The sequence below is a fragment of the Zootermopsis nevadensis genome, unplaced genomic scaffold, assembly GCF_977971745.1.
Source record: "Zootermopsis nevadensis isolate Lab colony 2312 unplaced genomic scaffold, Znev_1.0 Znev_ptg000028l, whole genome shotgun sequence".
Classification (NCBI taxonomy): Eukaryota; Metazoa; Arthropoda; class Insecta; order Blattodea; family Termopsidae; genus Zootermopsis; species Zootermopsis nevadensis.
This window is the reverse complement of record NW_028259160.1, coordinates 15,657,472-15,670,548: the sequence shown is the minus strand read 5'-3', so window position 1 is coordinate 15,670,548 and position 13,077 is coordinate 15,657,472. Positions and strand designations below refer to the sequence as shown.

The 13,077-nt window shown below is 38.3% G+C and overlaps 2 protein-coding genes across 12 annotated transcripts in view; one reads left to right on the top strand and one right to left on the bottom strand.

Moving 5' to 3' along the window:
* The window catches only part of LOC110826649 (G protein-coupled receptor GRL101), a 138,550-nt gene that overhangs the window by 15,314 nt on the left and 110,159 nt on the right, over nucleotides 1-13,077 (top strand). For 7 of the 8 annotated variants that reach the window (XR_002542106.2, XM_022057490.2, XM_087357747.1 and 4 more), the window contains exon 2: nucleotides 4,812-4,874. The gene's annotated coding sequence lies outside the window, so the exon portion shown is untranslated. Of the gene's footprint in view, nucleotides 1-4,811; nucleotides 4,875-7,981; nucleotides 8,112-13,077 lie in introns of those variants that run through there. The other variant, XM_022057494.2, reaches the window with a different exon arrangement.
* Nucleotides 1-13,077, bottom strand: part of LOC110826656 (otoancorin-like) — a 78,621-nt gene that overhangs the window by 4,121 nt on the left and 61,423 nt on the right. For 2 of the 4 annotated variants that reach the window (XM_087357787.1, XM_087357786.1), the window contains exon 3: nucleotides 172-344. In XM_087357787.1, the coding sequence (XP_087213913.1) occupies nucleotides 172-315 (144 nt within the window). In that variant the 5' untranslated portion in view covers nucleotides 316-344. Of the gene's footprint in view, nucleotides 1-171; nucleotides 345-851; nucleotides 1,716-1,872; nucleotides 3,567-13,077 lie in introns of those variants that run through there. The other 2 variants (XM_087357785.1, XM_022057514.2) reach the window with 2 other exon arrangements.

The following is a 13,077-nucleotide window of genomic DNA, read 5'->3' as shown; positions in this document are numbered from 1 at the left end:
ATTAATTATGATCGTAAGAGCTGGGAAATTTTTTTGTCATGTAGCTGACAACTTTCACAAAAGACTGTACCATGGAGTAAATTCATTTCTAACATTTCTTTCTACGAGATAAATTTTGTTTTTAGTAATATCCAGACTTTAGTAACTGAAAAATGACCATGGTTAACTTACCTTTACCAAGGTTTTCCATATAGAAGATGCTTGTTCTGCTGATAGAGGGTCCTTTCCTAGGTAAACAAGACCTCGTTCCAGGTCTTCTTGTTGCAGAGTAAATAGGTCCATTGGAGAGAATTGTGCCCCTGAACCAGCTTTCATCACATCCTCATATGTCAGTCTGTGGCATTCTTTTGAACAGAAGTGCGTATTCAGTTAAAAGTTTTGAAAATCAGATTTTATGCAAAAGTAAGTAGGCAGCACTACAAATTATGATGTGACGTCAGCGCTGGTCTTCTGTGTTGCGACATTGTGTGGACGTGTAGGTAGGTACCGGTGTTTTAGAGAAACGTACTGTCTCCATCTTCAGGGCTGAAATTTTGGCATCTACCTATGAGTCCACATGCCATTACAACTCAGAAGACCAACATCAATATTTTAACCACTGTGATAACCTCAGATCTTACGTGATTTCTTTAAAATCTTTGTCTCACAAGTGGATTTTCCGACTGTGTATCCATACACAGTTTTCAAAGCCCCTCATGCTGTGAGCATGATTTATGTCATAATGTGAATGCGGCCAGTTTTATTTTGTAAAGAAATAAGTTTATTTTTACAAAATTATATTTGCTTTTTGTGTTTTATTTATTATGTGTTATTGAATTCAATTCATCGCATTTCTTACTTGAGATACTTACCAGTGATTATACCACTCCATAATTGATGGACAAGGAGTAGAGGAATGTGCCTGACCCTAAGAGAAATATGCAACAAGTACAATAACGATAATAACATTGATAATAAAGCCGTAATTAATGGTCAATGATTAGATTTAAACTTGTTCTGTCCCAGAATTTGTTCCCGCCATCTCTTTCTTGGTCTAGCAATTGATTTTCTTCACTCGTCTTAGTGTTTGATATGGAGCCATTCTTTCTATATGTGGGAGTCTTATCATTTAAGTTGCAAATCTGAATTTCTTCCCACGTATCTTCGTTCTTATTCAAGAGAGAATGACCAGATCTAAGAAACTTCATCTCAACTGGCTGTACCTGATTCGGGTCTTTCTCTGTCATTTTTGATGTTCTGATGCCGTAAATCAATGGTGGTACCGTATTTGGCACTCTAAGAAATTAATTTAAACTTTTCCTATCCTCTTATTAGTTACTTATTGTCTCTGAGCTGACAGGCTTTTCAAGTCTGAACGTTTGTGACGATGGTGCGTTGTTGAGGCAAATTGTTTTTCTGGACATTGTCCATCGTCCAAGATTAAATACAATGAATAAAACCACGACGTTTCGGAAATAGACTCCCATCTCCGAAGCGTATTTTTTTTTTATTTAATCTTGGACGGTGTATAATGTCCAGAAAGAATTTGCTTTGATAGGCTTTTGCCACAAAATATTGTTAGTTTTTGAGATTTGGTATTCTCAGATGTCGATGTTTTTCTTTTGGATTATAACACCGTGTGGGCTGAAGCGGTCAACGAACAGATGATAGTATTTGAATATAAATTTGATTTAGCTAATAATTCAATTCAATTCAATTCTAATAATAATAATAATAATGAGAACTGGTTTTATAAATATTATCTCGATTATCTTCGCTGTTATCAAACTCTCACTTCGCGTTTCAAGGGATTAAAACTTGTGATGTTCACAGAATTATAATTCTGATGTGATAACATTGTAGAATTGCGAAAGACACAAATTTTTATCTAACCTTATCATGTTGTTTGGATTTCCTGTAGCAATCTCTTGGTCTTAGAACTGAACCTGAAAATCCCTTAAAGCCACTGGATTTATTTCAAGCACCACAAAATGCTACGCCTCACCGTAAGTTCGGTTTAAGTCGGACCGAGTAATCAATCAGTCCTCTCATTTTTTAAACAAATGACGCACCGAGTGTTAAGAACAAGAAGGACCCAGGTGCATAGGATTTCGCTTCAGAGTCGTTATTCTTCTGAGCAAAAATAGAACGCCCTACTCCACCTTGGAGTACACATATCTTCCCGATATATTCTTTGCTATTTTTGTTACCGGCTACGTTTTTATTATCTTTTACAGATAGAAATCTATTGTTTCGAAGTCGGGTACCGAACCCCGTAGTCAGGAGTTATTTTTTTATATTTCACTAAATATTTATCGCACCGAAAAATGTTTGTGACGTTTTCACACACATATAAAACAAAATATAATTGTAATGATAAATACGGCATTTATTATCTATCAAAGCACAGATTATCAGGGGCTTATATTAAATATCTCCCCCACTTCAGAATTTCGCGCTGTCGTCATGCTGATGTTACTCTAATCACGGAGGTGATGTGGCCTTCAGAGCGTTTACATTTCTATACAGTTGAATAATTCATGTATTAGAGCTATCAAGTCGAGGGAAATGGGATGGATAAGGCATTCTTTTCGTAGGTAAACCTCGAGGAAACAGTCCACTTGGGATACATAAACGCAGAGGGAGGATAATATTAAAATGGATCTTAAATAGAGTGTGAAGTTACGGGGCAGATTCAACTTGCTTCGTATATAATGGCTGACTGTTTTGAACCTTTGATTTCTATAAAGGGCCAGCTGAGCGACCATGTCCTCGAGAAGTAGTCTACATTGAGTTGGTTATGTTTGTTGGCTCGGTATTAATTACGTAACACAGGCTTGATCGTTTAAAATAAGGGGAAAAAAGGGTTTCTTGTGGTATTTGCCCTGGGAACGTGTAAAGTTGTCGAATTGGCAACTCTGTTTTGGAACTCCCGTTACCGTTTTTAGCTGGAAAACTTTATATTGTTGCAGCTTAATTGAATAACTAATCAGCAATCAGTACTTTATTATCAGATGACAACACAATTAACGTTTGTATTATCTGTTTCAGTCAATCTTGAATTGAAGCGTTTTATCTGGGTTTTCTACATCTCTCATTGTTGTGTTCATTTGGTGGTAGACAATGGGACAATGGAGGTCGATCTTTTAGTAAAACAGATCGGTTGTCAACATCTGTGTCCGTCATCGAACCATCCATTCCTTCATTTAGTCTAATCCAGTCCTTGTTGTTACGAGATTTTGACTTGGAGATATGCCCTTATTCTTTCCACAGTGTAACCTTTGAATGGATCTATGAAATATAAATGAGTTACAGATTATTTCGTTTTCAGTACAAATTGGATAATGATTTATTGAAGAACAATTCTGGTTCTGTTCATGCAGTTACACGTACACACGTCCATTTATTCATATTTTACTGTTCTTTTTCTGACATGCAAATGAATGAAACTCTGATGTAAACAATGGGTTTGATGTTTTTAAATCCTTAGTGAATGTTCACGCCACGGTGGTCTAGCGGTTAGAACGCTGGCCTTGTAATCCTGGGGGTCTCGGGTTCGATTCCCGGCGGTGCCCGAATTTATAACTTTTGTTGGGCAAGGCAGTGGTCTAGGCAACACGGAGTTTTCCTCCGGGGGCTTCCACAGTTTCTCCGTGACATCCCAACAATTACTCCATTCACACACAGAAGAAGGCAACGGCAAACCACTTCTGGATCATCTGCCAAGAACGTATATGAACAGGTCCCAGTCCGAGAAAAGGATGGAAGGATCCTGTTCATATGGACCTGTCGTCAGACAGAACACTAAATAATAATAAGATGAGGTGGTCTAGCGGTTAGAACGCTGGCCTGGCCTTGTAATCCTGGGGTCCCGGATTCGATTCCCGGCGGTGCCCGAATTTATAACTTGTGTTGGGCAAGGCCGTGGTCTAGGCAACACGGAGTTTTCCTCCGTGGCATCCCAACAATTACTCCATTCACACACAGAAGAAGGCAATGGCAAACCACTTCTGGATCATCTGCCAAGAACGTATATGAACAGGTCCCAGTCCGAGAAAAGGATGGAAGGATCTTGTTCATATGGACCTGTCGTCAGACAGAAAACTAAATAAAAATATAATAAATAGTGAATGTTCATGGAAGGTTTTTAAAAATTGTTACGTGAAACGTCTGAAAGGTAGACTTGCTTGACTGTCTTCTTTGTCTTATGTCCAAATGCGTTCTCAGAATTTTATTCTGAATGGCCCTGATTTTAATTTGTATCTGTTAATCTGAGAGACAAACTTTCACATCCATGAAATGTAACAAGTACAATTTGAGTTTGAGTTTTAGAATAGAAGTAAATCAAAATAATTGTGAGTTCTTCTTTTTTTCTTGGTAATCCATACAGCAACATGATTCGTCATCATCTGTTTCTTGATGACTCTTACACCATGGCATTACTTTGTAAGGAGAGTGGGTTTAGCCTGGAGGACTCGATATTAGCTCATACTGAAGCAAATTACTTGGAATGTAAAGATCACATATGACCTCTGGACTATGTGAGGTACAGGAATTTCATATGCCACAAAGAATTAGACTCATTTAAGATGACTGCCTTCTGGGATCTGGTAGATAATGTTTCTGATGAGCTCACTACTCGACGCAACACCCCGTGTTCACAGACTTCGCCTTGAGAACCCGAAATCTAACATCAGACTCTTAATTACAAAAAAAAATATTTTTATTCATAATCTCAGGTTTCTTAACTGTTTATAGGGCGGTGGTAATTATACGTACCGCAAGCTATAACGTTGCACAGACTGTATTAATGGGTTCCGTTTGGTTTTCAGAATACCTTAAACATCAGTTCCCGGCTGACGTTTGGAATGGAGGTTCCATGTTCTTTCTCGGAGGTAAGAATTGACATTTTTAAAATATTACGTATTTATTCTCGTCCGAAGGTTTTCGCTGCTCGACTTTCGGGGATGAGCCACGTCGTTTACCGAAAATTATCCGTTTCGGCAGTCATTGCGGTTGCCATCTTCAGGGCGAATATATAATGTTCGGGCGGTTTCGGAGGTCTTACATAGGGCAGGCGGTAGGTGGCGAGTTGAATTTGATTGTACTGATTGATGGAGTGTCAGCGCGGGCAGGTATCCAACAGGATATGAGCACATGGCTGAAGATAAGAGATGTAGCACGTATAGGATAGATTACATTTCGACGCAGATTAGACGGAAACGCTGAAGAGATGAGATCGTTTAGGAAACTTATTCGTTGACGGGAGGATAATATTAAAATGTATCTGACAGGGAATGAGTGAGGAGCGGGAGAGAGTTTTAACGAAAGTTGACCGTTTCACTCGTCGCCTTTCGTTATTCAGTCGTCATGGACGAGCTAACGGTGGGTTTTATTGAACCATGAATATTAAGTTTACCGGAATTTTGAGGTCGACAGCGGCTTGCGGGTCACAGATTTATAATTATTGCTTTCTGTCTCTGTGGAATCTCCTTGTAGCGAGGCTGAAGGGAAGATTGAAACGAGGTTACAGGGACCGGACCCAATGGTGTGGGTTGTGTTGTAGAAATTGCTATGGGACATAAAACATAAAAGTTAGCGAGAACAAATACGCTGTGCTCTGAGAAGGGTTTAAGTAAGCATTACGTTTGACCCCAAGCAGTTATTACAGAGTAGCAAAGTATAAAAAAAAGACGTTGAAGAAGCCTGAAACCAACAGATACTACGAGGTTGTTATCCTTAACACTCGAAAGAAGTTGGCAGAACTGTCAGGCCAAAAGCATGACAGTCCTACGAGGTAATCGGCTTTACATGCAGGGGACTACGCCGTGTTGCGAGTTGACACTAAAAACGTAGATCATCTTCAGCTGCAAAATGAAGGATCCTGAAAATCCAACGAAGGAGACTCGATAAGGGAGGTCCAAAGGAACATGTTTCGACTGCAAACGCACCTTAGACAGACGACGGTTGCTGAAAAATTAAAGTCAAAATAAAATTAAATATTTTCTCTTTAGCTCTAAGCTTAATCGGTCAGCTTTATCGTTATATTCCTGTTTGTTTAACAGTGTTTTTAAAAGCTGCGATTTGATACATTTACGAGATGGCTGATGCATAATTTAAGGTAGTATCTCGGTATTTGTCTCGAGAGACTGAGATAAACCACGATTCCACGCGATACCTCAGTTCTTATCTCATCGAACATAGAACTCCTGATTTGTAATCGGGAGGTCTCGTGTTCAGATGTTCGCCATGAGACCAGCTGTCCTGATTAAGATTTTCTGTGGTTGTCCTCAGTTTCTCCAGGATAATGACTTAAGTCATGCTTTTCTTCGATATCCTTTTAGGTGTATTATTTATTAGCCCCTTATACATTATGCAATCTGAGCTGCTTACAATATTATCATGAAGAAAAAGTACACATCCGCTCCTATATTTGAACCCGGGACTTCCCGAATATAAAACAGGAGTGCTAGATGCCATAACTCATTGATCATCGCGTTAATTAATTGCAGGCGAGATATATTTTGGGAAGATAATTACGCCCTTGTGAACACGATAATGAATATCAAATCTAAAACTTCTTGACGATGGTGAAGAGTCAATTGAATAAAAATTTCCTTAGGCCCAACTGTGTAGGAACCTGAAGACGGAGATAGAGTCCCATCTCCGAAACGTCGTTTTTTACGTTTTATATTTACTAGACGATGGATGATATCCAAGGAGATTTTTATTCAATTGACGATAATGAATCTCTAATTCCGTGAAAGGTGGCAAATTCCTTGACTAGCTGAGCTTCTAAAGGCCTGTGTTCCGTACAGGTGGCTGTTCGTAGTACAAATACCACAGTGCATACGTAGTTAAAACCGATTTCTGTTTTATTTAATTAAATTGTTACCGTGTCGTAAATAACTTCAAATCAAATCTGTACTTGTCGCTGAGGTCGTGGTTAGGGCGTCGTACGATGGCAGATGTGAGAAGAATAAGAATGAGAAAAAAAAGATAGGTTCATTCCAGCTTCTAGTTGATTGTGTTTTGAAGTTTCGTGGACATCCGTGCGCTAGTTTCTGAGCTGAAACGAGCCTTTATTATATGCACTTTGTGTAAAGAACGCCATGTAAGTAACAGGATAAATTAAATGTAATATCAGCGACGGATTAATCGTAATTGTATGCAGAATTAAATTCAAATTTCAGCGTCGCGAAGGAGTTCATGAGAATGCCAGTAATGTGGCAATCGATGTTAGTTTTCCTTTTAACAAATTATCTGTCAGAAAATCAATCCAGTACCGATGAAGCTGCCTTTATCGACGACAGTTCAATCTGTGATCAAGAACCGTGCAAAGAATGGAGACTCTAGGAGAGAGGCGGGCGGATGCCACCCGGGGGGCAAATTGGAACTTCCTGAAATTGGTATTGCTGCAAACCCGCGGGTGTTCTGGAAGCGCTGACTTGTTTCATGGTTCTTCAGCAAAACGGTACAGAAGACTCCCAGATTATTTGGGGTGCTGATTAACCCATGTATATCTGGTTTAGATTAAAATTAAAAATTTATTTAGAATTTATTGTAAAAGTTTTTTGCCATATCGAAATGGCTTTCAAATAAATTTTGTAAATATCGGCGAGTTTTATGTTTTTCTTATGCATCCCCCCCGCTGAGGAAATAAAATTCCGTTTGGGCTCCATGTGAAGTGGGGATATGTGCTACAAGACCTTTTGGTGCTGACTGCAAATACTAAATTTAATTTATATCCATTCAGTAATCCATTATAAGATCAGGTCTTTATTGCAGGCACAGACTGAAAGGTGTTAGAAATGTTTTAAATCTGATTTCTTCTTCCCAATTGCCTTGTATTTTAAATCGAGTTTCGTCTGTCGTCAGAGATTTTTTGGAAATGGGCACTGAGGGAAAAGAATTGGACGCTGTTAAGGTGCATGCGTCCCTGTAGCGACGGCGCTGTGTGAGGACGCGTTGCGCCGCAGAGCGTAGTGAAATGAAACTCTCGTCCTAGTAGTTGCGGTCTGGATGCCGATCGGGTTGTATTGGAGAGACTGGACTTCGTTCCTTCTCGTCGTAACCTTCCGACCGTATTTCTCGTTCATCTCCCTTGTAATTACATCGAGAAGGGACAATTCGTATGTATAATAGAACAGTTCTTTGTAGTAAAAGGGTGTACCGAAAATATATGTTTAGTATATGTAGGCTTTCTAGACATTTAAGATGAGTAAATGTCTTGATATATTTTAAGGAGTAGGCGGAAGGGAAATTCTTAAAGTCGTGGCTGAAATTTAAAATTGTTCGAAGTATATCGATTAATTTGAAGCAATGACCTTGAACGAATTTGTATATTTTTACAAAGCTGTTTTATTTGCAGAATCTTGTAAATTATGCTTTTCAACAACGTAGGTCATAATAGTCGATTATACTGTCATTGTGATGGATGGATGTATTGATTAATCGGTTTATTGGTAAACCGTTTAAACATTTAATAGATAAATAGATGGAATATTGAATGAGCAAATAAATTAGACGATGAATCGATAAATAGGTGGAACGATAAATCGATTCATTGGCGTGCTGGTAGGTTGATTCTGAATGATAAGTATCGATCTTCGAGGCTAAGTGGTTAACACTGTTGCTTCATATTCGGGAGGTATCGCTTTAAAATCTCGGCCTGGAGACCTGCCATCTGACTGATGTTTTTCGTGGGTTTCTTCAGTCATTTCAGGAAAATTTCGGGATGGTTCTTTAAGTTAGGTCACGACTAATCATATCGTTCCAAGCTGTATAGTCTGAGCTCTTTACAACGTTGTTAAATAAACAATAAATAAATAAGGTCATGAATGATACATTTGAAAAGGTGTCGTGGCATATTATAAGGCACCGACTTAAAATTTTCATAAACGAACAGGAAAAGAACACTGAGAGGCATGTAGGGTAGTGTGTCTTCACACCGGGATTCGATCTGTGAACTTCTTTAAAAAGTCAGCGTACGTACTTAAGTATTTGGTGTTTGCTACTGAATTAAAATTGTTAAATATGCCGTAACGTAGTATAACATGTTAGCTTTAAAACACGATCGGAAGTCATTAACATGCATGGGGGATATGATTAATCCGGAATTTTGTAAATGAATCTCGAAGAGAACACATTTTATGTACCTAGGTGAAAATGGAATGATAATATTAATGTGAATCTAAAATAAATTTGATGATGAGTGTGTGGACCAGGAACGCAGAGGTTAACTCAGTGTTAGCCTGGCTGAGACTTTGGTCTCGTTGTTATAATTGGCCAGCACAATACAGTTGTATGTTGTTTCCTTGTGGCTCGTAAATAGCACTTGTTTTGGCGTTATAAAATGTGGAAGGTTACGTGGACTTACGGACGTGCCTTCACTTCGTGCATGTTTTGCAAAGATCTGTGTAAGTGCGAGAAAAATGAATCATTTTCATTTCAGTTAGGAAGTTATACAAGCTAGAATCGCCAATCAGTCTCTCAGTGGAACATTTCCATAGAGCCGAGAATTATTATTATTATTGTTGTTGTTATTACAAGAACATTGACATGTTTTTAACAGACTGACATTTAACATTGTTTATAACTAAAATTTCTTTTTAACTATTATTTATTCATTGTTTGTAGACTTTATGTTGTGAATTTGGTTCCTGATATTTTGTTATCTGTTGATATTTTACGATGTTATTTCCTTTCTAGAATGTCTTGTTCTGTTGATTTTTGTTGTCTTAGTTCTTGGCTATAATTGGGCATTTTGTCTGTTGTCAAGGACATGAATAAATCAGTTCAATTGAATTACTCTTGCATTTTGTAGACTGTCTGTCAATATTAATACTGCGAAGCGTATAGTCTGTTATCGTTAACAAATCTGGATACTTTTCTTAATCAGCTGAACACTGCACATGCCTTCTAAAATGTTTGTTTAAGGGGTCTTGAAATAGACGCACCTGCAAACTTGCTTCGGGACTGCAGACACATTTCTGACGTCTAGTTAACATTCGTGTATATCACAGAGGTATGGTAGTTTCTACGGCATAGCTTTCTTTTTTTCAGGGGTGACAAAACATGCTTTGAAAAATATGGCATGCAACTTTCAGCAAACTCTGATTCCACCCCCCTGCGACTCAATTGTTCGTGAAAGAATTAAGAGGAACTGAGGATAGTTAGGTCTACTTGATTGGTCCCAACGAAATTTACCCTTTAACAGCTGGTGTTACGTATAATTACCTTCTTTGCCGGTCAGACTCCCTCTATGAGTTTTATAAGATTCTCAGAAGAAACAGCAATTAGACCCTAAGTAGGATATGAATTATTTTTAACAGCGTAGCTGATACAAGTTTACTAACATCGCCCCGTTGGTGGAGGCAGCAGGGACCGTTGAACCGGTAAATATTTACCAGGCTACACGGCGCTGCGACCCAGAAGGCAGACATCCTCGTAATTATATCCTTAAACATCATTAACCGATCTTTTTGTCTATGGAGACGTCTAGTGTTTCCTCGGAGGTAGGACGTGTGTTCATAAACACGATTTAGACGAACGTCGTGCTTCAAAAAGGGTGACCTGGATGTGTTAACGTCTTCAGAGGAGGGGTTTCTACTAAGGTCGGTCCGCTAGAAGGGGCTAATCGTTCTTAGATACGTATTTTCCTCACCACTTTTACGCCTGATTCATGGACTGCCTTCAAAGTAAGATGCCACATTTTTGTACCAATACAAAACAACCAGCGGTTAGAACGCTGGCCTTGTAATCCTGGGGTCTCGGGTTCGATTCCCGGCGGTGCCCGAATTTATAACTTGTGTTGGGCAAGGCCGTGGTCTAGGCAACACGGAGTTTTCCTCCGTGGCATCCCAACAATTACTCCATTCACACACAGAAGAAGGCAATGGCAAACCACTTCTGGATCATCTGCCAAGAACGTATATGAACAGGTCCCAGTCCGAGAAAAGGATGGAAGGATCCTGTTCATATGGACCTGTCCTCAGACAGAACACTAAATAAAATAAATAAAACAACCGACAGAACTGTACATTTCTATCTCGGTGCTTTAAGCTGACCACTCACTCCTATCTAGTGCCGATGTTAAAAATGCATTGAGCTATGCATTTAATACCACATACGCCTTCATTACGTGGGACTTATTTATCACCAGGGACAAAGTTACTCTTGCGTTTGTTAAGTATAGGCTAATGGCGGATTTTAAACCTACTGATAAGAAGAATTGTCATTATTTATTATCCTCCTGATTATCGAGAAAGTTGTTTGTTGGTGTTAGCAGAAATTTAAATTCTGAGCCATTCTCAAATTTCTACTGCTGTTTAGACGATGTTGCTTATTCTTTCTTTCTTTCTGTCCTCGCGCCTGCTTGGGAACTCTAAATACTCGTCGGCGAAACTTTATCTGAGCGTCTGGTTAAGTCAACCTGTCGTACTACTGCTACATGCAAAGAGGCAATCAGCTACGGATTAGACTCCCTCGGATATTTTCAAGGCTTTCACAAAGTTTTTTGATTAATCAAATTCGGTAGCTTCTGCCCTAAAGGAACTTCAAAGCGTGTATTTTAAACTCTGTATCTGGCACGGAAGATACAGTAATTGGATAACAGCAGTATTTCCCTTTTTATATATTCCTTTTATTCATTTTGTAGTTTGCCGATTTTATGGAAGTGCTGTACTTCTGGAATATAATTGCATTCTGTAACATCACCGCAAAGTCGTGATTTTTTTCCCCCTCGTATGAACATTAATGTGGAGAGAATGTCATTCTGGAGATGAGGTGTCGTTCTGTCCGTCCTTCTGTCAGCGTATTTACGTCCGAAACTACTCAGCTGATTTCGATTAAAATGGCGGAACGGCCCGTTGAAAACAGCGGGAAAAGAATATCAAACGCCTTTAATTTCCCGCTAAAGTATTTTTCGCTGTGATAACAAAACGTGTAAAGGCCGGTCTTTAATTGAATTGGGCATTGATTTAAGAGAGGAATGTTTTTTACTTTTCTGTCTTGCAAGATGGCTTATTTATACAGGAAAATAAAAAAAAAATGTTGAGTTTTATGTTGGGTTTTCATTATAACAACGTACATTTATTGCATTCACAAGATTAATTAATTTTAAAAGATTTTTTTATCTAAAGCATCTTCGTTAAAATATTGTAAACATAAATTCTTATTCAGCCATATTCTCTCATTATATATTCTAATGATTATTTTCATAAATTTTGGATATTTAATTAACTTCCTTTCTCTGTTTTCCGCTGTATAATGCATTCCAAAGTTCAATAAACTAATTCTGCGAGAAACCTTAGGAGGGAGATAATTTATATTCATGCAGGAGTGGGGGAAATCGGAATCGATATCTTTGAAATTTATTTCTGTAGATGATACGGTAACGGAAAATGTTCAGGGATTTAGTGATAATAATTCTTTATTGTTATATTTAACTGTACTTAACAAATAAATGATGCTAATCTTTCGGGAAAGAGATAAGAAATACGAACCTTTGTGGAATTTCCCGGCACTAACACTTCAAGCATTATAATCAAGTCATATCTAATATAATCTGAAATATTCATATCTGTGTGAAATATGTATGTATAGAAAGAGGATAATAAAGATAATGGAAATCATAAGCAATATATTGTGGACCTTTGGAACGCATTAATTATTTTAAGCTCTATGATCGTAATAAATGAGAATTACTTTTTCCTACACTAAACTGGAGACTAAACATATGACAGTATTGAAAATCTACGGATTATAATTGAACGTCTCTTCAGCGCCTATTAGATCAACAGTTTATGTCACAGTTTTCAAACTTTGCGCTATAAATGCGCTTGATTATTAATGTTATATAATATTAATTGTTCATTCATTATATGGGGGTGGGGGTTGACGTTAGTTGAAGATGTCTGTCTAGACTAGAACGACGGTTTAGTTTTAAGTGGACTGCCATTAGTCTGACCTGTTTGATCCTGAAGTCCCACTATCTACTCTTCCCTCAGGATCAAAGAGGCAAGCAAAACCTTCCACCATGTCAAGGTCGCAGTCCATGGAGAGGGATTCCAACCCACATATATCCACTCTCTGGCC